The 25,046-nt window shown below is 36.8% G+C and overlaps 1 protein-coding gene across 5 annotated transcripts in view; it reads left to right on the top strand.

The window, feature by feature from the left end:
- The first annotated feature begins 344 nt into the window (after nt 1-344).
- LOC129248302 (protein spire) overlaps nt 345-25,046 on the top strand; it is a 194,037-nt gene continuing 169,335 nt past the window's right edge. For 2 of the 5 annotated variants that reach the window (XR_008582609.1, XM_054887797.1), the window contains exon 1: nt 2,165-3,314. Coding sequence is in view for 4 of the 5 variants with exons in the window: in XM_054887797.1 (XP_054743772.1) it covers nt 2,636-3,314 (679 nt within the window). In the remaining variant the exon portion in view is untranslated. Of the gene's footprint in view, nt 592-2,119; nt 3,315-25,046 lie in introns of those variants that run through there. The other 3 variants (XM_054887796.1, XM_054887795.1, XM_054887794.1) reach the window with 3 other exon arrangements.

The following is a 25,046-nucleotide window of genomic DNA, read 5'->3' as shown; positions in this document are numbered from 1 at the left end:
CTTTGTTTAACCGCAAATTTATACCTTGCTTCCAAGTATCTGTATGCATACAAAATCACATAAATACACAAACAGCATTTAGCCACTACCTCGAACGATGCACTAGCAATACCGGCCCGAATGCTGGAATCAAAACAAAAACAATAATGCGAGTATTTTTTGTTTACTTGTCTCTCCCTTATCTTCTTCGTTGAGTTGCCAAAGGCCAAAAGACCTGCTCAAGTTTCGTTAGCTTAGCGCTCGCACGCTCTGCGGCTCTCAGCTGGGAGCGCCTCCACCGCCAGCGAATGACGTGCGGCTCGAATAGCAGCTCGCTAACGAGACTTTAGTAGCGAACGGTTTTTGTGAGATTATAGACGTATTTTAAACTGCTACGCGTTACCAAGCAAATAATATTGGTTTCATTAAATGTTGAAGAAAATACAAAATAGAAAACAAAAATCAAATGAATAAATTCATACCCGCGATAAGGCAATTTAGAATTTAATTATAGTAAAAAAAGTACGTGCGAGAACGTCCGAAAATGTTTCATTGGATTCAAGCAAAAATTTACGTTGAGATTTAAAAATGTGTTTTTCATACGATTGAAAAGTGAGTTCCAAAGGTGATAAATGGCTATGCAATTGCATTGTGAAAAAAAGTTAGAGCAACTTTGCAAATCATTTCACAAGTGAAAAATTTATGCATATTTTCAATTGAAATAGTAAACGAAATGTGGCTTGAGTGTGAAATTGACAAGCCTACACGCGTCAAGGTTACCCATGGATACTATAAGCGTATCTAAGTACCCGTACGTGTATTTGAATATGCAAGTACGCGTTTAGGAGTGTGCAACCGTCAGGATATGTGGAGTGGCCGTTTTTCCCGATTACTTGTTGTTGGTTCTCACTTGGGATGTTTTTATGAGTTTTTGCTTTTTTTAACACTCGAAGCTGTTCGTTTGAAATGCTAACCAACTTTTTAATTTTAAATAATGACGCCAACTGCTTTGCAGTTGATGACAGCTCAAGGAAAATTACAAGTTCGTAAGGACTGTGAAATGCAACAAGGGCACGTTTAAGGAAAATCAATAATTCTAATGCGAAATAATTTAAAAGAGCAAAGAATGTGCAGGAATTGAAATGAGTACTTGGATAAATTGAAGACGATAAAGGCAACTTTCGACAACTTTCGAAAAATAAATAAATAATTTCAATAAAATATATGATAAAAAATTTTAACATTCAAATTTAAATTTTTATGATACAAAAATATTTTTGTTATAAAAAATGTTGTATTATTTATTTAAATTTAAATGTTTATGATACAAAAAATGCTAAATTAAAATTAAAATTAAATTAAATTTAAATCAAATTAAAATTAAACTAAAATTAAAATTTTTATGACAAAAAAAAATTGTATGATAAAAACAAAATAGTATATTACTCAATCGGGAAGCTATGTTTTGTTCAAACATTTAAGACAGTAGTATAATTTACTACAAAATTTTAATTATAAAAAACTATTACTATTCACACGAGGAAAATTAAAAAAAAAAATTTGTAAATAATACTATTTTTTATGGCAACAGCAATTAAAAGAGGAATTGGTTTTTTACATATTTTTTTTTGCGAATACTCTCCTCGAAATGATATTTTTTTTTTTTGGTTTTTAATTACGATGTCTTGAAATCCCCCAATGAAAGCTGCATTGCGAAATCAATTTCCACAATAAAAATTCCATGTACTTTCAATGGAAAAATCTTTCTGTTCTTGTGCAAAATAATTTTTTAATGATATTGGCTGCGTTCTTAGTTGTCCAAAATTTGTAGCGCCCAACCTAGGCTGCGTCTGAGCGTTCGCAATAGATAACGAGCCCGTGCATAAGCGTCCCGTTCACGAGTCCCATCGTGAATCATACGAAAGATAACGGGCACTATAAATATTCCAATGAGAAGTAATGCTCAATTAACAACAACAACAAATTCGCAAACCAACAGCAAAAGTGCAAAGCAAAAACGAACTAATCTAAAGTGTCAAACAGTAAAATGAAAAATTCTAAAGATTATAAAACCAATAACAACAACAACAACTACTTTGTCGCACCATTTTCTTTGGTGATTAAAAAAATTTTCAGTCAACTATAACAAATAAATAAATTCTGAAATTCTACTTTTATTTTCAAGCTTGATTTGATTTGATTTTGTCTGTAATTTTTTTGTGTGAAAATTTTTATTTGTGATTCGTTGAAGAAATTCTATTCCAAATTTCATCCATTGCCATCAAATCGACAGCGGCAAGCCAGCAAAAGACGTAGGCGCAGCAACAACAATTGAAATTTAACCAACAAATTGAACTAAAGTAAATGCTGAAAATTAACAACAACAACAAGAGAATAATTATAAAAATGATCTATAAAATAATATAAAATGTGTGTGAAAAACTTGACCACATTTGTTAGTGTAAAATTTCGTGCAAAAAATTATATTTGTGTGTCTGCGTGCAAGAAAAAAATTATTGTTCTGTAAAAAGTGAACCGTCTAAAACGACAAAGCGATTCCGAAAACCAACATACGACGATTCACCATTTAAATCAAACTAATCTACTAACTAACCTAAAATTACTTAAAACTAAAAAGTGCTACGACATCGCAACCATGACTGAGGAGAACAACAACAACAACAACAACAACAACACTATTAAAAACAATCATAACAACACAAACAGCCAAAAGCTGGATGGCACAGGTGGCGGCGTCAGTGTCGACGATCGCCTTGGTGAGACCTGCACAGATGCCGTTACCATAAAATTCCACACAGATTTGGAAGTCAAGAAAAAACTCGTGCCCACTCTGACCATTAATTCCGATACCGAGGAGGGTTTTCTTTCCACCTCGCCGGACAGTAATAACGGTGAGCAACTGCCGCATAATAAATGCAACAGCGCCAGCGTTACACTAACAGCCGAGTCCACAATGGCCGCGCCGATGCCACCGCCCGTGTGCCTCTGCACGAATCCGGAGAGTTGTGTCACGTTGAAAAACATTTTGGATTCCTTCAAGTCACCACTCTCCGAAGAGCAGGCCTGGGCGCTGTTACACCAATTCATGCTGCTCTATCGGCGTGTGGCTGCCACTGGGCAGAGACATATTTTCAACGATCTGGAAATACCAGATGGCATTGAGAATTTGAATTTACATCGCGACGGTGCAGTGCATTGCTCGTGGGCGGATGAGGAGCGCAAAGTGAAGGAGCAGAAAATGCAGAGAGAAAAGGTGCTACAACAGCGGCAGGACAAAGAGTCCGGCAAGGAGGAGGCGAATGCGGAGCCACAAGGTGAGTGGGTATTGCAAATACAATTATTTTCTTAAAAACTCATTTAGTACTCTCAAACGTCTGCTGAACCATGAACAGACAGTTCTTACTATTTGAGCTTAGCCGGATCTGAAGAAATAAATCAATTTCTCTATTCGTCGCATACACCCACCAATTTGGCCATATACTGAAAAATAGTTGCGTGGTAGTTTTCCTTGAGATGACACCAGTTTCGCTTACGTGGTGCAGCCTGAGCCTTCTGAATTCGTTCCTACCCTATGCTGACTATCGTCTTGGCTTCCTTTGCTTATCCAAGTATATCGAATTGTAGGGCCGTAATCTAAAGGCATCGTATTCCTGAGCGCTTGTAATAATAGAGATTATGAAGCTTGCCAAGCTTGTCATCACATCCAGAACATATATGTATATATATATAATTGGCGCGTACACCCTTTCTTTGGGTGTTTGGCCGAGCTCCTCCTCCTATTTGTGGTGTGCGTCTTGATGTTGTTCCACAAATGGAGGGACCTGCAGTTTTAAGCCGACTCCGAACGGCAGATATTTCTATGAGGAGCTTTTTCATGGCAGAAATACACTCGGAGGTTTGCCATTGCCTGCCAAGGGGCGACCGCTATTAGAAAAATGTTTTTTTCTTCTTAAATTTGGTGTTTCACCGAGATTCGAACCGACGTTCTCTCTGTGAATTGCGAATGGTAGTCACGCACCAACCCATTCGGCTACGGCGGCCGCCAGTGCATACTTGCGTATAAAAACTTCCATTCATTTTACTAGTGCCTACTTATTTGGTTCGGCATCATCCAAATTTTTGCAGTTGGAAGTTTATGTTCTTCGAAAGAAGAATTTGGGTATTTTCGCGGCCAAACTCAAGGTAAGATATTTTCCTTTTATCCCCAAACTGATATTGTTGGTGGAAATAAAAAATGGAGGTAAGCATCACAGTCATGGGAATGTACTTCAAGCTGAAGATTTCTGTGTCCTGTTCCTTTCCTAGTACTTCATAAAAACCCAGTGCTTTCAGTGAATTCTGAGAGTTCGTTTGGTTGTGGTGAAAGTATTGTATGTACTCCTTCCTGGCTATACTCAGTCAAGGTGTTTCGCTTTTTTGAAGGTATGTAGGTTAGGGCGGGTCGATTTAAAAATCGCCCAATGCTCTGTGAAGATCGTATTCTAGGGATCAAAATAGTTAAGAAAGTTTGCCGAAGGAACCATACCTCTAAAACGAATTCTGATGTCCCCCAATTTGGGTCGAACGAAAAATCCAACTTTGACCCATTTAGAATGCTCCAATCGAGTCCAAATGTATGACCGACCCCCACTAACTTTGGACGGCCGATCCACCCATGCCAGTGGTACACCCCCTGGAACTCCCCTGGGGGGTTCCCCATACAATCATTTCAAAATATCACCATTTTTGGCCTTTACATGAGAAAAGAATCTAAAAAGTTCGACCCAAATTGGGGGACATCAGAATTTGTTTTAGAGGTATGGTTCCTTCGGCAAAGTTTCTTATTTTGATCCCTAGAATATGATTTTCACAGAGCAATGGGCGATTTTTTGCCTCCCCACCAAAGACACTAAAAGTTCGACCCAAATTGGGGGACATCAGAATTCGTTTTAGAGGTATGGTTCCTTCGGCAAAGTTTCTTATTTCGATCCCTAGAATATGATTTTCACAGAGCAATGGGCGATTTTTTTGGCTCCCCTCAAATCGACCTACCAATGTAGTTACTTTAGCTACATAAGTCACTGTTTCCCATCTTTTGGCTTTTACTCTTTTCAACTAATGGGTTTTTGTGCCATCCTGGTGCTTTAGGCTCTACGGGGTTGTATAACATGATTGATTTCGGGGGCGTTCATCTCTCATGAGACTCTCAGTCTTTTGAACTTCATTTATTTCTCGATGTCCTCGCCATTACACAGCTGCAGCAATTCTTCAGTACAGCGTATCCGGTAGATACCATCTTGCAGTCGTAGCGGACCACACACCCTTCACAGCACTTTTCCCTCGAATACTTTTAAATACGATTCATCTTTAAAAGTCATTGCCCAGCATTGACAGCCGTATGCAAGAACTGGCCATACAAGTATGTTACTTAAAAATACTTTATTTAGTCCTCGTTCACCGCTACTCCAACCTCCTTAAGCATGGAAAAGTGTCTGCGATCGCTGGGATGGTGAGGCTAATGATGTCAATATTCTAAGCATACGACAGAGCTGATTGATTAAATATGATGTTGTTCGCCGTTTTCCATAGCCTGGTCTCTTTGAAACCTCTTCGGAAGGGCTATCACCTTGGCATCACCAGAGCATGTAGAACTTGCCCCAATGCTACCATGAATACCGTTTTGCATTTACTTCCCACTAATTTTTACGTTATTTCCGCCGCTACTAAAAGGAGGATGGCTTCTGCAGGCAATCTCTCACGGGACATGGTATGACTTTTAGGCAGTTAAGTTATAGATAAGTATGAGCTTACGTACATGCAAGTTTACGTACTTCTGCATAGTGAAAAGTCATCGGTAGTGAAATAGAACTTTTTTTTCCTTGTTCACTCTTCTCTGGATCCTCGACAAGACTCTTCAATCGTACACGGTTCTGTGCTGTTGTTTTTGCACCGACTCATGAGATATCGGCATCTGCTACGAGGGGTGCCTTTTATTTGGCAGGATTTGGCAACCCTGGTGTTGCAATCTGGCAACTGACAGCTGTATCGCAAAGTTTGACATTTTTTGGCTTTTAAGTACTCAGAACGTTTTGAAATACCAGCGCTATTTGTGTTGTTTACAGAAACTTAAAAGATTCATCCCGGTCCAAAAATGGAATTAAATCGTGAACATTTTCGTGCCATTATTTTTTACAACTTTCGACGTGGATTAACTCAGCAACATTGCATGGATGAACTTAATTCATTTTTTTGCGATGAAGCTCCATGAAGGACCAGTGTTTATCGATGGTATGGTGAATTCAATCGTGGTCGTAGTTCACTCCAAGACGAATTTCGTGAAGGTCGTCCAAAATCAGTTGTTGTTCCGAAAACCATTGATGCTGTGCGCGAACTGATATTGCAAGATCGTCATGTGACCTATCGTGAGATTGAGACAATCTTTGGCATTAGTGGGACCAGCATACATTCAATATTGCATAAACATTTGGCTGTCAAAAAAATTTGTTCGCGTTGGCTCCCACACAATTTGTCAATCGTTCTAAAAAAGGCTCGTTTCGATTGGTCGAAGGAAATGCCTAAAAAAGACGTTCGCGGGGCTTCGAAACACGTCTATGACATCGTGACAGGTGATGAATCATGGATTTACGCGTATAAGCCCGAAAGTAAACAGCAGTCGACTGTATGGGTGTTTCAAGATGAGCCAAATCCAACAAAAGTTGTTCGCGCACGAAGCACTTCCAAGCAAATGGTCGCCTGTTTTTTCGGAAAAACTGGACATGTCGCAACCGTACCACTAGAACAACGCAGAACGGTAAATTCTGAGTGGTACACAACCATTTGTTTGCCAGTTGTCTTCCAAGAAATCAGGAAAACCAATCGCCAAAGACGGCCCACATGGGCTCAAACAACTGCATTTTCGAGCACCCAATACATCGAATTAATGGGTCATCCGCCGTATAGTCCTGACTTGGCACCGAATGACTTCTTTTTATTCCCGTACGTAAAAAACAAACTGAGAGGTCAACGTTTTTCGACACATGAAGAAGCGGTGCTTCAACAATTGGTTCAAACGCATGCAAAACTGTATAGATCTTCATGGAGAATATTTTGAAAAACCTTAAATTGATTTTCGATGATTAAAATTTGTTTTTGTTCTCTAATCCCGAAATATAAAAGGCGCCCCTCGCAGTTCGCGCAGCATCGACCTTCTCCAAGTGTTTTTTGGTCGACCGGTACCTCTGCTCTCTTGCAGCTTCTTGTCCAGTGCCATACTCCTGATGCTACCTGGTGATTTTCTAAATGTGTGACCTATCCATCGCCACTTTTTGCGTTTGATTTACCTCGTTCGTTAATCTCCACAGCGTGTCGTTGCTGATTGTGTTCGGCCAGAATATTGTATAGATGATGCGGACGCATTTGTTGATGAAGTACTGTAGCCTCTGAGATCTGCGAATTCCGCCATATTACTCGAATGCCGCCCTTGCTTTGTTAAGCCTGCAGTTGACATCTTCATCTGATCCACCATCTTCCGTGATGATGCAACTAAGGTAGCAGAAGCTTTCTACGAATTCCACCGGGCATCCGTCAACCAATATCTGCCTTGCGTTATTGTGGCTAACTCTCATGGCCTTAGTCTTGGCGATGTTCACCTCCAATCCGACAGTGCGTGCCAGCGCGTGTCCGCCTTCGCTTACATGTCAGAGAGTTTGTGAGTGAGGAGGCAGATGTCATCGGCGAAGTCCAGGTCCTCAAGATGTCTGATGAAACTCCATATGATGCCTTTTTTGTGCTGGGTTAGTTGGCTCATGACGTCATCAAGGACGATGGCGAAGAGAAGTGGCGACAGGGGACAGACAACCTTGCCTTACGCCTGCATTGGTAGTGAATGGATCGCTGATATCACCTTTGTGAAGCCCTGCCAGTTTGGAGTTCTCGTAGAGGGCTTTGATGAGACGGACTATCTTGGCGGGAACTCCCTTTCTACTCAGTAAATGGAACTTAAAGGTAAAAAATGTTCGGCACTTAAGTTGAAAATTTCTGAATTTAAACTGAAAATTTCTGAATTTAAATTGAAGATTTCTGAATTTGAAATGTAACTTCCTAAATTTAAATCGCTCTAAAAAACAGGTGCAATTTGTAAATGATTCATTTTCCTATTCCTGTTTTGTTATATTCGTGAGTTCATCTATGTTTCTAGCGGCTCCTTCAATCGGTTACCCTAAGTGTACCAATTCTTGGACCGGTTCTTATCGTTCTCCCACACATACATAGTTAAAGTTTCAGCATTTACGCAGTGTTCGGAGAATTGAAAACAAAAGAAATGGATCGAATTCTTTTTGTGTTTAATTTTTTGTAGTTATTCATTTTGTTTTCTATCACTGATCGTGTACAGCATCGTGTGCAACACGCTACGGTAACCAATTAATATTGAATATCTTCTATGACCGCCTATTTTCTAAGCTTTGGGCTTTGCTGGCTGTTTGATTCCCAAGACGTCTTGTTGCCGTTCAATTGCATTCGAAAAGAGAGAGTTTTCTTGCGCCGCGTGATGCATGAAATTTTGATAAAATACCAATGCCAATTGCCAGCTGTCAACTTCTCTATCTTTTAGTATTTTTATTTCCCCTCCGCGTTTTTTGGCCTTTTTCGTTGCCAAAGCTGGACGTCTTGTGACCAAAGTATGGTTAAGGTCATTAGTTTCTTCAGTGCCTCACCAGCTGGCGAACAAGAAGCGAAATGCCAAAAACCGTCAGCAACAACAAACAACTACTTGTTACTACTGACCCAGACACCTCAACAGCAAGTAAACAAATACAAACGAATGTAAGAAGAATTAAAAACCAAAAAAATCAGCAACAACAAGCGTTGCGACAGCTAAAGTCATCGTGGTCTATGCCAACCGCAGCAGCTTGGCAGCGCCTAATCCGCCGGACTGCAGTTTCACAGGCCCGCTTGAAAAGTCAACGCTTAAGCTAACATGGTCAGCAACAATAATAACAACATGTGTGTGAACACTTATTTGTAGATTTTGGTATTTACTGAATGCTTTGCGTTGCTCATTTGATTGCTATGAAAGGTATGCACGAAATGAGCTGGCCAATTTGTATACTGAAAAGCGGAAAAGGTTGACTGAGCAGTTACCCGCTCACAACTGCAGCACCGCTAACCACCACTGCTTCCTCGCAGCGCCTGCGCGCTTCACAGTCAACATATTTGTGCCGCCGTCTCACTTGTTTGTTAGCTGTTGCTTCTGAGTAGCTCGGCAATTGTTGTTGGTTTTGCGCGCTGCCTAGACGTCGTATGGTGATGTTGCTGGTGGTGCTGTTGGTGCTGGCGCCGGTGCTAGTTGACCTTTTGTGAGCATTAGTAGCATAGGTTAGTTATGGGGCGGTCTTGTTAACGGTTATTCGGTGGCGTGTTGACCACTTGTTTGTTTCGGGGCTAAGCTGTAATTGCTAGTTGCATGGATTTGGTTTTCCAAGCCTGGGTTTTATTTAGTGAAAATGAAAGCAGCGTTGCTTGTTTTCGATCTTTTAGAAAAACTTTGCTTTCAGTTACTTTGGCGATGATTGTCTTTGCTGTTGTTATTAAATGCTTGAAGTGAGTTCCATTTGCTTTTGCATTTATTTTTAATCGCACACACACCTACCTACAACTGCATATTTGTTTTTGTATTTGGTCATGTGTGCCCCAGCAGCTGATTTCTGTTTGATGTGAAGTCTATGCGAAAAATGTGAGCCGGAAAAGCGAAATTTGTTAAGCTCATTATGCTTGCCCAAAAACAAGTCTCATTTGGGTGCAAAGTTTTCTCTTTTCTTTGAGGAAACACCTATGGAAAAAGTTTGAAAATGTTTGTCATTGTGTGAGTGCGTATACAGTTTTTGTGCATAAATGGGAATCCATCTCCGCTGGCTTGGAAAGATATTTGATTAAGAAAGAGAATTAGCTGCAGTTCCGCTAGTCTTTACATATGTACGCGCATAGATATTTGACTGGAGCCGATCTTATGTAAACAATTAGGCATTTTATGCAACGAATTTATTGAATTAGATGGATGGGTAACAGTTTGTTACCTCAGACCCGTTATACTCGTAATTAGCTTCATTGTAAAGAATTGAGTAACTTTTACTCATCTTTAATAAAAATATGGATTTGAATACTTTAAATAGAAATTCAAATTCAAAATTACAGTACTATCAGGGTTGCAGGAACTCCTCGTTCGGGTGAATATCGAACTTTTATTGAGTACTTTGTGGAGTGAAAACATAATTTCTTTTGTGCTGAGTAGATGTGAACAAATACTAACAATTGTAAAAAAAACATGTTATAACGGTGTCCCAGCATGTCACAGCCTCTGCAAAGTTATTGAATGGGCCGAAGAAAACACGAATTTCCTTGATAATGTACTTATACTTCGGAATTTTAGAGATGAAGCCGTAAAGTAATACTCCTTTTAGAAGATCTCAGATCATTTGGGAAAATAATTATTTTAAATTAAAAAAATGTGAGTCTTTTTGGAAAAATGATTATATTAAATTAAAAAAAAAATGAATCTTTTTGGAAAAATAATTATTTTAAACTAAAAAAAAAATATGAATCTTTTGGGGAAAATAATTATTTTAAATTAAAAAAAATTAGAGTCTGTTTGGAAAAATAATTATTTTAAATTAAAAAAATTGAATCTTTTTGAGAAACTAATTATTTTAAATTCAAAAAAATGTGAATAATATAAATATGAAGGGTATTTCAATTCCTGATTTGACCCCTGTCAACAACCTGGATTGTGGGAACAGGCCTTGCACGAGTTGTTTCACTATACCCTGTATTTAGAACTTGTTGAATGCTCATTCGGTGCAAAGATCTATTAGTTTGGGGGAAAAATAAAAACATTATTTTCTGGGTCGATGGCTTTAGTGATCGATAGCTCGTAAAGTATTGATCAAACAATTTAAGGTTTATTCTCGTTGTTGGCATTTCACACTAAAAAATTTGAATGCTGTTCTTTGGTTTGTTTCATTAAATTGAGAGTTACAGGGAGCTATCAATGGAGGTCAGCAAAGAGAAAATCCGGCACATTTTACAATTTTTTTCATAAAGGCGAAAATGCGAGCCAGGCTGGCCATGCCGCTTAAATTATGAATGGCCGCTACTCTGACCAACAAATTTTGAAAAGCTCTATTACCTTATTTTTCTAGTAAAATAGAAGCCTACAAATTGAGAATTTTAAATAAAGGTGGAGATCCCTAAACGCACTGGAGCTACTAGAAATTCACTAAGGGTCACTTTTAGAAACAAATAGTTTGCCACAAATTTGTGTTAATTTTCAAAATGTAGTTACAAGAAAATATCGAAAAAAATTTAAACGCTTGGTCTCAGTAGTATTTTCTCTTTTGTTGCCTATTTTTTTTTTTTTTTTTTTTTTTTTGGTTTATGGGAAATAAGAAGACATCAAATTTGTATTTGTATCCATAAGATTTTCATTTTATGCCACCTCAAAGTTTACACTTCTGGAATATTATGACAAAAATCATATCTGAAATCATCCAAAACTACTTTATATATGTGCGACAAAACCGTTTTAAGAAATGTTTTTAATATATATATTATTAGGTTGGCGTGAAATTTTGGTTTTGTTGATTCCGTTCAGGTATTTTTGATATTAAAACAAATGTCGATAAAATCACAGAAATAATAGAACTTCACCGGGATTTTAGTAGTCGTAGCTTCGCCCAGAAGCTAAAGATCGAACCTTTTAATGTTTTGTTTCTGGGGAAAAAATATTTTTAAAAACAAATTTTATCTACTCACCCTTTTAAGTTTTTGGACAATTAACCCATTCACAACCCTTCTTTTTGGTAAAATTCTAAAACAATTAAATGTTTTTTTGCAAAAGATAGTTTTAAAAACTAATTCTATCTACTCTATTTTTTTACAATTAACATATTCACGAGCTTTGTTTTAAATGTTTTATTTTCTTTTTGTTTTTGGAACAAATATTTTTAGAAACTAATTTTATCTTTCCAACCGTTTAATTTTTTTAACAATTAACCCATTCACAACCCATATTTTTTGTGGTAAAATTTTAAAACAATTAAATTTTTTTTGGAAAACATATTTTTAAAAACTAAGTTTTCTTCTCACCCTTTTAAGGTTTTGGATAGTTAACCCACTAGCTGAACTTTTGGAACAATTTCAATTCTCTGTTTTAGAAAAAATATTTTTAAAAACTAATTTTATCTTTTCACCTTTTTAAATTAATCCATTCATGACCCATTTTTTTTTTTGTTTTTGGTAAAATTTTGAAACAGAATAAAATTTTTTTTTTTTGATATTTTTTTTTTAAACTAATTTTATCTTCTGACCTTTTTACATTTCTGAACAATTAACCATTGGCAACCCATTTTTTTTTTTTGTGGTAAAATTTTCGAACAATTAAATTCTTTTTTGGGAAAAAATATTTGTAAAAACTAATTTCATCTTCTCACCATTTCAAGTTTTTGGACAATGAACCCATTCACGACCAATTTTTTGTTTTGCAAAAATTATTTTGATTCCACTTATAAAATTTTTAATATTTAACGCAAATTAGATTAAATTCTTAAATTCTTCCATCTGTTCAGTTAATTTCTTCTGGAAAACATATTTTTTGAACATTTTAGTTTTGCGAAAACTCGATTTTCGGAGATATTTTGAAGTCGGCTCAGCTAACGTAAATCTTAATATTTTCTTGAAATATTTTATAGAATGTCTTGAAATATATGAAGTTTTATCATTTCGAGGGAAAAGCAGTACCAAATTTTTTTTTTTGGACTTTGCAAAGTGATGATTAAATCAATAAAAGTAAGAGCAACTTGCCGACTGGAACGAGAAAATATGCAGAGAAATGTTTTTTTAGTAGTTCCTTAGTTCTTCTTAAAAATGTCATCTAACAGAGTGTATATTTATTATGGCTGGATACTTGATAGATTCCTTATGAGGTTTGCACTTCGACTTCGTGGTCTTTTGTGCCCACTTGTATTGCCTTTTGCTACTTGTTGCTTGCTGCGTTACAAGCATAGAGACATCTTTAAAACTGTAGCACAGGCCCTTCAGACACAAGGATTACCAAAATAGCTCTATGGCTTAGTTACTAGATATTTTTGCAATTAATACTGCCGTTCACTGTATGACGATCGTAAATTGTTTGCAATGCAAAAATACTTTGCCTTTTGCCCTGTAACTCATTTCAGACGTCTTTAATTTTTAGTATGCATATAAAATACAGGGTGCGCCATATAGCGTTTGCTTTTTGAACCACCTATTTTTTTTGAGAATGGTAACACAAATGACATGTCAAATGTGTTCATAATTTACTTAAAGGTTTGACATTTACGAAATGGGGCGCTATACGCTTGAACAAAATTGGGAAATATTGAAAACCTATTTCCAAAGTGGGAGTCTTCTTCTTCTTCCGCAGCTACAGTAAATGGCGAGCGTTACCGTGACATGCTCAACGAGTTTTTGTTTCCAAAAATTGAAGAGGAGGACATGGACGACACATGGTTTCAACAGGACGGTGCAACTTGTCACACTGCCAAAGTTACACTCGAACTTTTGGCTACCGTTTTTGAATTCCGATATCAATTGGCCGCCTCGGAGCTGTGACTTAAGCCCGTTGGACTATTTTTTGTGGGGAGCCGTTAAGGACAAATGCTATGCGAACCATCGAGAGACGATTGATGCCTTAAAACACGAAATCGAAGTTGCCATTCATGAAATTGGAGCCCAAACAATCGAAAATGTGCTTAAAAATTAGATTGGTCGAATGGCCTACTATAAAGCCAGTCGTGGCAGTCATTTGAACGATATTATTTTTCATTCGTAAATGACAATGTTCAATCTTCAAAATAAAAAAAAAGTTTGAAAAAATATTGATTGGTTTTTTTTTTATAGCCGATTCAAAAAGCAAATTTTACATGGCCCACCCTATACTTTACTAGATTTCTACGGCCATATCATTACTGATTGTTCTTTATTTAGACCTTTTATTTATTTTTTCTTTTTTTTCGACACTTTTCCTTTTCACTACCACCAATTTCACATTTTTCCAACTTTCCACCAGCCGAGATTAAATTGCAAAGTGGGCACCTTGCATTACTGACTCCTCTTTACATACATATGTATGTATGTATGTGTGTATGCATGTGTGTTTGTATGTTTGTAGCTCCTACAGAAACCAAAAGCGTTTTTTGCCGTATGTATGTATGTATTTGTAGCCACTTTGGTAATGCCATGGGAAAGTCTCGTACACCTCAGCCCATTCTTTGTTCATTGTTCTGCCGCATTTTTAAAACGCGACCGCAACAACAGCTACAGCAATAACAATAAAGTTTATTAGTTATCGATCATTCGGAATTCTGTGATTAGTTTGCCGTTTGAGTGCATCGCCAAAAGGGAGAGATTTTTGAGTTATTACTAAAAAACGGACAAAGCAACTACTCTGGCGCGTTGCGCTGCCCTGGACTTGGTGAGAGTTTCACCATTTTTACTTTTTAGCACCTTTCATTTTTTGTTGTATTGATTTCGTCTGCAAACATTTTGTAAAACTATTAACGGCCGTATTGATTGAGTTTCTTACACATCCATTCCGGAGTTTTTTTTTTTGAATGGATCGTTTATTCGTTTGTCGGCTTATGTTCGGATGGGAATTCCTTCACAGTCAGTAATTCTGTTTGCCTACATTTTAATGGAAATTTTCACTATTTCCTTAAGATTTTCCCGCCTTAATTAGAAGTTGGCGTCAATTAACAAGCGATTTTCTATGCCCCTAAAGCCTTATTGGCTGTCTGGGGGTGTCGCTTAGAGAGCAAAAATTCAATTTTGAATTCTTAAGTAGCGGCCGGAAACCGCCAGCCTTTTGGAGTACTCGTCAATGCTCAAACTGCAATCAATTTTGATTAATTACTTCTCTCCGATAGTTTACTTTATTTTCGGCGTTTCTCTTGAAGTTCTGTTACACTTTGCCCAAGTAACAGGTTTGGCGTCCTTGCACTTCATTTACTTTTAATTTCTATGTTCGTAAATGCTTGAAAATCGCTTTTATTATTATCTGAATGTTTGCGCCCCCACCGCCCATTTCCGCAGAGGCAGACTTCAAAAGAAAATTGAGTTCACTTAAAAGTATTTGAAAATTAACTGAAAAGTATTGATAATAATTCCTGTTTACTTGATAAACAATTTTTGATTCTCTACTGATTATGGTAAGTATCTAAATTGACCGCCCATATGTTTGCCCGCTTCAGTCACATGCCGGGATGGTGCATTGCGATGCCGATTACAATTCCACGATTCATAGCAAATTTCACCTTCTGCGAAGTTCTGTTTGCCAAGGCACAACGCTTGAAACTTCATTGATTCTTTCACCATTAACGATTTGTTCAGAATTGAAAGCGCGTACATTAGTGGATGGCAAAATAGCATAACGACTATTTAGGGTTGCCGAAGTTTAGTATAAAAGCAACCAAATTTGAATAGTTAGAAGAAGAAATCGGATTTCGGCGAGCCGGAAAAAACAATTAGTGCTCGGTCTGTAGGGCCATGCTGCGATGGGGAGATCCGCGAGCCATGTGAAAACACTCCTGGGAGCTGAAAAAGGAAGGAGATGTATTATTATTATTATTATTAGGAAAAACGCCCGAAAATTATACCGAAAAAGTTCGGCGATTTGTAGAATGTTTCATGACCGGTGCGTTTTTCTGTAAGCGCAAAGACGGCGATCTGGTGACTGACATCTAGTGCGTGCTAAAACTATGGAGGGAGCGCTTCCTGTGCATGTCGCAGAAAATGTGAGATCCCGATATCCCTAATCGATGCCTAGAGCTCCAACTAAATCTCTTTCAGTCACTCGACGATTTTCCAATACTTTTTCTACGATTTCTGGTGTTGCTGCTGTTTTCGAACGTCCTTGACGTGGATTGTCTTCAAGGCTTGTACGACCACGTTTAACTTCAGCAACCCATCTTTTTACTGTACTAATTGATGGGGAAAGGTTCTTATACACTTTCAACATTTGTTCATAAATTTTCTTTACTTTTAAACCTTCCGAAAATAAAAACTCAACCACTGCACGATACTTGGTTTTTTGCATTGCAGAAATTACTGTGACTCATCGTTACTAAATGGCTTGTAAACAATGATCGAATTGACAAATTGAACAACCTAGTAGAATGCTTCCAATTCGATGCTGGGGATCTTTTTGCTGCGGTGGTTCATATCCATCCACTCAGCCACATCGTATAAAGTCTTATCTTTTTAAATTAATTTAACAGAGAGCCGCTTCATTCAAGCTAGGTGTAATTTCACCTAAATTAATTTAATATAATCAGGAACAATGTGCGCCGTAGCCGAATGGGTTGGTGTATGACTACTTCGGAAGTGTAGCTTCGAATCTCGGTGAAAGACCAAAATGAAGAAAAACTTTTTTCTAATAGCGGTCGCCTCTCGGCAGGCAATGGCAAACCTCTAAGTGTGTTTCTGTCATGAAAAAGCTCCTCATAAAAACCATCTGCCGTTCGCATTTGGCTTAAAACAGAAATCCCTCCATTTGTGGAACAACATCGAGACGCACACCACAAATAGGAGGAGGAGCTCGGCCAAACACCCAAAAAGGCTGTAGGCGCCAATTATATGTCTTGTTACAATTCAAGGGGAATCAACCGCACAGGGTTAAAGTCGCTTGAGTACAGAAGGTCGATTCTATCGCTTTCTTTTGTGTTGCATTTAATTCAAATAGGCTTTGTCTCTGTACTTCTCTTGGCACACATTAACTTTCTTATTCCGAAAAGAACTTTGCGAAGCGGTTACACTTTTTATCAGAAGAAATTCAAAATGAATTTCGAGTCCAATGCGTCTCTTCGCGAAGTTAACGAAAAAAATTGTTTTCTCATGAATGGCGATTTGCCAGAAAGGGTTAAAGATCCATTTTCTAGCTCTTATCTATATTTTTAATCAATCACTAAATTGAATTTTGTTATTAACCCTTAAGCAGCTTTTGTGTGTTCTGTAGGATAAATAAATAAATAAATAAATAAAATTTACTGAGGCAAATCCGTTGAGGTTTTTAGGCCGAGACACATCTACCAAAGGGCTATTAAATTGTTGGCGCAAATACTGCTCAATATTTTTGTTTTTGGTTTTCGGTGGTTATTACAAGTGATCAATTTTATGCCATTTTATGACACATCAAAGCTGGACAGGTTTTTGCTAGTTTATTCTGTACTAATATAACTGAGATGCCCGCCACTGTAAACACCTGGCTCCTGGGTATGATTTTATCGCAATTTTTCAATCTCATGTACAAAAATCTTAGTCTCTACAAAACGACCTGCCCCAATTAAAACGTCCCAAGTTTTTCATATTTTTTTTTTAACTTCTTCTTAACATCACAGCCCTTGGTGAGTCATACATTCGCAGCCTCGCGACACTTATTTCTATCTAAGACTATCTCCTTCCACCGCCGCACGTTTAGCTTTTCAAGGTCGACTTTCACGTCTTTGAGCCATCTCTTTCTGGGGCGTCCTCTTATTTGGTCTCAAACAGGCCGTGCGAGTTGTGCCAACTCTTTCTGGGGCGTCCTTTTTTGGCCTCAACTGCCTTTCGAGTTGTTCTCTCCTTAGGTATTCTAAACACGTGTCGGAGCCATCTTTTCTGCTGAGATTTTATTGGATAAATCTTTTTTGCTTAATTCCATTTATTAACGCAATCTGTCCTGCATGGCATTCAGTATTACATTTATTTAAATCATCTGAGTCTCAGCACGACGTAAAGAATACAAAGGAGGTGGTAACCGCAAGCCGTACCTTTGTTCTTGCCGAATTTGAGAACTCAGTGGCTCATTCGAGAATAAGTAAACCTTTGAGTGCAAATTTATGCCATCATTCTTAGCTACTCACTTTCGCTTATTCTGACTCTTCTTTTAGTTTGTTTATTTCCTGTAAAGACGTCACGGTCCCGATTACCACAGGGAGAAAAACATTTTATTTGTGAGAAAAGGGCAGGCGAGGAGGAGAGAGGGGTTTTTGTTTCCCGTACTGGCGACACGCTTGTGCTTCTTATTCGTATTGCCCAACTTAAAGAAGTAAATGTCAAAAGCAACGAATGTTGCCAAAAAATTTAGCCAGTAGGGCCGTGAATGAAGCATCAAAAGAGAATTTCCACTGTATCGCTTCCAGTTGTCTCTGTGTATATTAAATCGGGCCTCATCGCACAACACACAGAAACCTTATAAATAAAAATAATTTTCGTATGTTTCCCCAGCATTACAAGTCATAATATGGCAACCCATTAGTAACCAAATGTCCAGCATTTCGACTACCCTACAATCGTCACTTATGCGCCCCCAAATGCATTACTGCATTTCCTTTGAATCTCTCACCGGCAGCAATGACAACAGTGGTGACGGCGGCGGCCCTCTATGTCGCATTGTCGCGGCCATAAACGCCAACACCAGCAACACCAACCAAATGAGCCAACAGCCACAACTATGCTCACCGTGCAACGCGCAAGTCAATTTTTTTTGAGGTAGAAGGCGCGCGTTGCGCATTGTGGCGCCTCGACCAGGCACCCAGCAAGGCGACACAGCAGACTGTTATGCGCCAAATGAAACAGCATTTAACGGAATTTATTCATTTTCCTCGTTTTGAAAATTGTATTAATGGCCGGCGGAAATCGATGGAGGCGCCATGAATGTTTTCGTCATGGCGTACCGAAGGCAAACACAGGCGCACAGCCACAGCCGACAGCTGTTGGAGAAGCGACTCGTAAAATGAAGCTGAGTGTGTGGCAAAAATGTCGAGTAACAGTTCACGCGACATCGTCCAGAGTAACTGCAGTGTGAATGCTGATAGCAGTAAAAAGGGGCGAGCGGAGGGGTGAAATCGAAGAAAAACAATATGACTGCAGAATTTTCTTTTTGAAGGTCAACTGTCATGCGCGCTGGACACGCGGCGTTTCATACATTCAAACATGCACACGAACATAATTACATACATACATGCATACATACATTAATAGATTTATATGTGTGTGAGTATGTCCATATGTTGAATGACATGCGTGCAATTTGTTGGGTGTTGGGCGTGAAGGCGCTGGTGCAGCACTCACATCCGCTCACGCACACACGCATACGTACGTACATCTGCTCCTCGGATTCTTGTGTGGGAATGCCACTTAGGCAGCTCAGCTGAGAAATTGTCATATGTTTTTCTGCTCACTCAAAGCAAATACTGCTCTTCACTAATTCAAACGACAAGTGGGTGATGTGTGGGCGGCCACGGGCTATTGCAGGCTTTCGATAGCCGTTATTTAATAGCAGACATAAACTCTTTAATATTTAACCCTTGCTACAAGTCGGTTGAAAAACTCTGCTATTTTTAACTGCCGCAAATTTTAGTTATATTTCGACCGTAAGCTGTTTGGGTTTGATAATTTTTTTTATTTTTGTTTGGTTATTTTCTTTTTTTTTGTTGATTGATGTTTATAGGAGCGTAGGCGCTTTTAAGTCTTGAATCTCCCCACAAATGAGGTGTTGTTTTAATCATAAAAATGAACTCATTTCGACATTGACTTTGACCTTACACACACTCATATATGCATACATACCCACACTGCTATATATATTTGTAAGCTATTTGCAGTTTAAGTCTTTAAAAAGCAGAAATATGTTCTGACAAATTGCTGACTGCGCGTTATCAAAAACTAATTTTCTTGCTACATTTGCCGCGCGGTTTCTGATTATCTGTGCTTCCGTGAGTTGTCAGTTTTTATTCGTATTCCTTTGCGTAGGAATATTTCGTAACTCGACTATACGTACACATCAAAAATACATTAAAATTGTTTTCATTAAAACAGTTTGGGCTAAGTAAAATTGCTGGGAAAACTTCTGGGGTAATCACAAGACAAGTAGAAGTAAAACCAATTAATTCCGGATATCGGTGCTAGTCGACGGAAGTAACTGAGCATTAGCAACCCAAAAACAGTCAAAGAACGCAACAAGATTTTGAGATTTCACTATATGGGTATAGGTCTATCATCCAGAGTTGGAATCATTCCGCTCCCACGCAATGACAATCGAAGCTCTGCATTGTGTAATTGAATAATTTTTGAGCAGCTTTCAAAACATCTTAAAATTGAACATATGAAATCAGATGAACAAAATACTATGGGGAAAAAATTTTAGTTTTATTTGTTCTTGTTATTTATTTATTTGTTTTTTTTTTTAATTATAAGAAATTTTAGATGCACAAAAAACATGTTGAAATTTTTTTTTAAATTAATGTCATTTTTTTATTATTATTTTTAATTATATTAAGCTTAGAGTAAAAAAATACATGAAAAAAATATTTTAGTTTAATTTTTTTTGTTTGTTTATTTTTGTATTTTAATTTTTTTAATTATATGATATTCAGATGAACCAAATATATGCTGAAAACGGTATTTAATTTTTATTTTATTTTTTTAACACTTTTTATATGAAAAATATTAAATTGTATGGAATTTAGTTGAAAAAAAATTTAATTTTAAATTGTTTAATTTAAATTTTTTTTTAATTTTTTTATATACAGGGTTGCCAATATTCGACGGACCCATCTGGCAACCCTGTATCTTTTGACAGAGACGTCAGATCGCTTAATGACATATCGCGTTGGAAGCGTCAGTCCAAGCAGATTTTTACCATGGAACAGTACACGCCAAGCGAGCGCTCCCAAATTGTTGAAATTTACATTCAACTAAGAAGTCAATTATGAAAACTCAACGTGCGTATAAAAAATTAAATAATGTGAAAAGTGCGCTTTCTAAGAACACCATTAAACGTTTTTACGAAAGGTTTTCGACTGGTGATGCTCTTTCTAATCCAAAGAGGCCAAATCAAAATCGACCAAGGCGTCACCAAGGACATCCCAAAATCGCTGTTCTCAGCAGTTGGGCATTGCTCGGACCACTTTACAACGAATTATCCGCATTGATTTGCATTTATTCCCGTATGACCATTTATGACGCAAAGATTATTGTCTGACAAGGACAAGCCTCGTCGATTGGAATGGCCCAAAGAGTCATCGTAATCCGTCGGGTCCGTCGAAAATGGGCAACCCTGTCCATATATGTATAATTTTTTCATTTTTTTTTTTTTCAAAACGTTTCTTGATCCCCTGTCGTGGACTAAACCAACTATGCGCAAATTTCGAGTACTGAGAGCTATGAAATTAAGATGATAAAAATAAATGATAAAAGTTTCTTTTTAAAATTGATCATTTGAAGTTCATTAGAACAAAATACACGTGGAACATTTTTCATTTTATTTATTTTTTTTTTTTAATATTGTATTTTATGTGGTAAATATTAAGTTATATGAAGTTTAGATAAAAAATACATGTAGGAATTATATTTTGTTTTAATTTTTTTTAATTTTTATTTTAATTAAATTTTTTGTTTGTGTTTTTTTTTAATTATATGAAAGTTCATCTTTGAGGAAAAGTTTTTATTTTTAATTGTTTTGTTTTTATTATTTTTTTATTATAAGAAATTCAAATGAACCAATTATACAAAATACATGTTAAGAATTCTTTCTTTTAATTTTCTGTTTTTGTCATTTTTTTATTATTTTTTTTAATTATACGAAGTTTAGATGAAAAAAATATATGAAAAATATTTTTTTTTTTGTTACTTTGTTTTTTATTTACATTTTTTTTATTTATATGATGTTCAGATGAACCAAATATATCTTGAAACGGTTTTTAATTTTTATTTACAATATTTTTTTATACGAAAAATATTAAATTGTATGAAGTTAAGATGTTATTTTTTTTTATTATTATATATTATTTTTTAATATCTTTCTTTTTTAATTTTTTTTTAATTTTTTTTTAATTATTTAAAGATTATTATTAATTTTTATTTTTTTTTCATTTTTTTATATATATATATTTTTTTTAATAGGTACCTACATATCTTCATATGTATGGGAAACCACTTTTCAACAAAATCTCCCATACTTTTTTCTTTCAAAAATGTCAAAGGTCAAAAACTGTTGTTGTTTTTAAAATTGTTACGTTTACGGTGCTCGCATAATAAAAAAACTAAAATAAAATTAAAATAAAAACATCAACAGTATATGGCATCACTTGCTCAAGCAGATAGAAAGCTTTTTATTTTCCATTGTAGAAAATCGCCAAATATTCCGTCGAATGCGCGCATTATATCACTTGACTATTTTCTTTTTTAATTTGTATTAATACGCTTTTTATTACTCACTAAAACTGTTAGCGCAGCTTAAGCCATCTGCACACATACAAACCTACGATGAGGAAAATGCAACAAAAACCAAGTGCAGGCGATTATAAAATCAAAACTAAGCAGAAATAAGCAAAGTTAAAAGCATCGGCTGCTCGAGAAATGCGACCTGTGTATGTGTGTGTGCATATGTATGCATTTATGCAGTAGCTGCTGCGCGCTTAGCTGTGCACGTGCATTGGCGCTTCATTTGGTGTAAGCCGCACGGGCAGCGCCCCGAAAGGGAGAAATACGCGACCATTCATTTGCAGTGGCCATCGCATGGACGCAAGGCCGTTGTGCGGCACGCAGTTGTCGAAAGCATCAACAGGCAGAGTCAATACTTCACAGATGCTCACATAGATGCCACAACAACAGTTCTGTATAAGTGAGTTTGGTACATCAAGCGAAGGGTTTCCTCTACATCTGCTGGATGTTTCCCTCTCTTTACCTTCGCTCTGTGGCAATTTAACATCACTCAAACTTGTATGAGTGTATATGTATGTACATATGTGTGTGTATGTATGTATATATGGATGCGTATATGTAATTATTTAAACATAAACTTAACGACCATAAACTACTAAAATCACCAAAGCGAATTTAGTGAATGCAAGAGACAAGCAGCGAAGTACAGTCACCGTCACAGCTCCAGCTACAACAACAGCAGTGGCCAAAATGTAATCTAGTCTGCCTGTTACTAATTTCGCTTTTAACCATTCGGCAACCAAATGTCCAACTTAAATGGAAAAAAGAGAAAAGTCATCAAATGCGCCCAAATACGAATTGACCCAGCAAAGGAGGTTTAAACGGTTTGTATTTTAAGTACAAACAACCGACCAGTCATACAAAAATGAAATAAAAGTAAAATTAAAGTAAAAACAGAAATAAAAGTCAAATCAAGATCAGTTTGCTCAGCGCTCATTGTTGTTGCTATTGTCATTAAAACCGTTAACAGTGCGCGCCTAATTGCTACACCACCATGGCCCTCAGCGCCTTTGTGCTTCTCGCATTTGATTTATAAATTTTAGCTGAAAACTCTATGTGCGGGTAAGCGCTCTGCGTGTTTGGTTGTGTGTGTGTCGCCGAGCGTGAAATTTGAGGCCGAGAATCGAAAACTAAATATCATTGAATGAAATAAAAAAATGACATTAACTTCCATGCTGCTGCCGCTGCGGCCATGCTGCAGATGTAGTTGTTGTCGCTTTCGGAGCTGGTGTTGTAGTCTCTGTACTGTATAACGGTAGTACTATTTTTACAACCTGATTTCTATAACGAAATCATTGAACTCGTTTTCGTCAAGTACAAAATTTTTTATTCACTTTCCTCTTATCATTTTATCAACTTACGATTTCTCAAAATTTTAAAAATATCTACTTTTTATTTATGTTCTACATAGTTGACTTTTACGCAAATGCATGTAAGTGTGCTAGTGCTTGACATATTGATAGGTTTTCTAAAGGTTGAGGATAGGCTCCCAATGCTAACAAGAAACTAAAATAATAAGTTACACAGGCCGTTAGCTCTCGTCGCTAGTACCTTTTAAATGTGATATTACTGCTTCTTCTGCTTGATTTATACGGCGTAATAATTCGAAGTTTTCAAACCCTTACACTCCCAAATTACACTTCCCTTGCTTTGTTCGATTTCGAGTACAACATGCAGCATTTATCTGGAGCCCTTGAAATCGATTTGCAGTTGAGAGAATTTAAAATTGAGAATTATTCCTTAAATATGCTCTCAGGTCGCTAAAATTCGCACATCCTATCACTTCTAATAGTTCCCGTTTGATTTGAAATAACTTAAAGTCTCTAAAGAGTAGAAGGTTTATACTCTCACTGTAGTTTGTTTTTTGTATAATAAAGGGGAAATTTATTCTTCGTCTCTATTACGGAGCATTCGCTTTCATACATACCACTAGAACTCTACGTAACACTTACACATTTCCGCCTATTGGCCGCGCTCTAAGAGAATTTAGTGAGGTATCAAGTTTTATTTCGCTAGATTTTTCGGTGTCAAAGAAGGAATTTTATGAATTTGTGAAAACCTTTTTGTTTATTTTTGTTTTTCAATTTATTTATTCAACTATCTGTAGTAATTTAAGCTCATATTAGAAACTATTATTATGTTTTAGACATGAAATAAAAAAAAATACCATATTACCCAAGCAAACTGTGCTGGTGTGTTAAGAGAATTTAAAGCAGTCGGTCATGGAATGTTCCATAAAAATATCTACACATCTCTTGGCACCGGATTAATATGCATTTGTTTTTGTTTTTTTTTTTTTCAATAAACCCTGCCCTTCATATGTAGCTTTGCGTCTTCCCTTGCTCAGCGCTTTCTATTTGCTTTTTATTGCTATTTGATCTTTCAATTTGCGAATCGCTGGCACCTGCCGCCACTTTTTTCGTTTCCAGTATCCAACGAAGCGTAAAAAGCACCGTCGCCTAAATTTGCTTATCACTTTTCATCAGTCAAGCGGCGCTTTTGGCCTCATTTGTTAATTAATTTTTAACATTAAGTGGCAATGTTTATGATTTCTTTTGACCAAATGACATTTTTTTCTTCATCGTATGGAATGAGTGCCAAATTTACATATCGAAATATAAAATGAAACAGAAAGTTTCTTCGCTGCTGCGGAGCAGGAATTAATTAAGAACTCCATGATAATTCATAAATAAATGCTACACACATACTTAGAAGCAACTAGTAATAGGATGAAGAAGAAGAGTAAGATGAAGAAGAAGCAGAAGCAGAAAATA

Source organism: Anastrepha obliqua, chromosome 5, assembly GCF_027943255.1.
Source record: "Anastrepha obliqua isolate idAnaObli1 chromosome 5, idAnaObli1_1.0, whole genome shotgun sequence".
NCBI classification, from domain to species: Eukaryota; Metazoa; Arthropoda; class Insecta; order Diptera; family Tephritidae; genus Anastrepha; species Anastrepha obliqua.
This window is presented reverse-complemented; position numbering and strand designations above follow the sequence as displayed.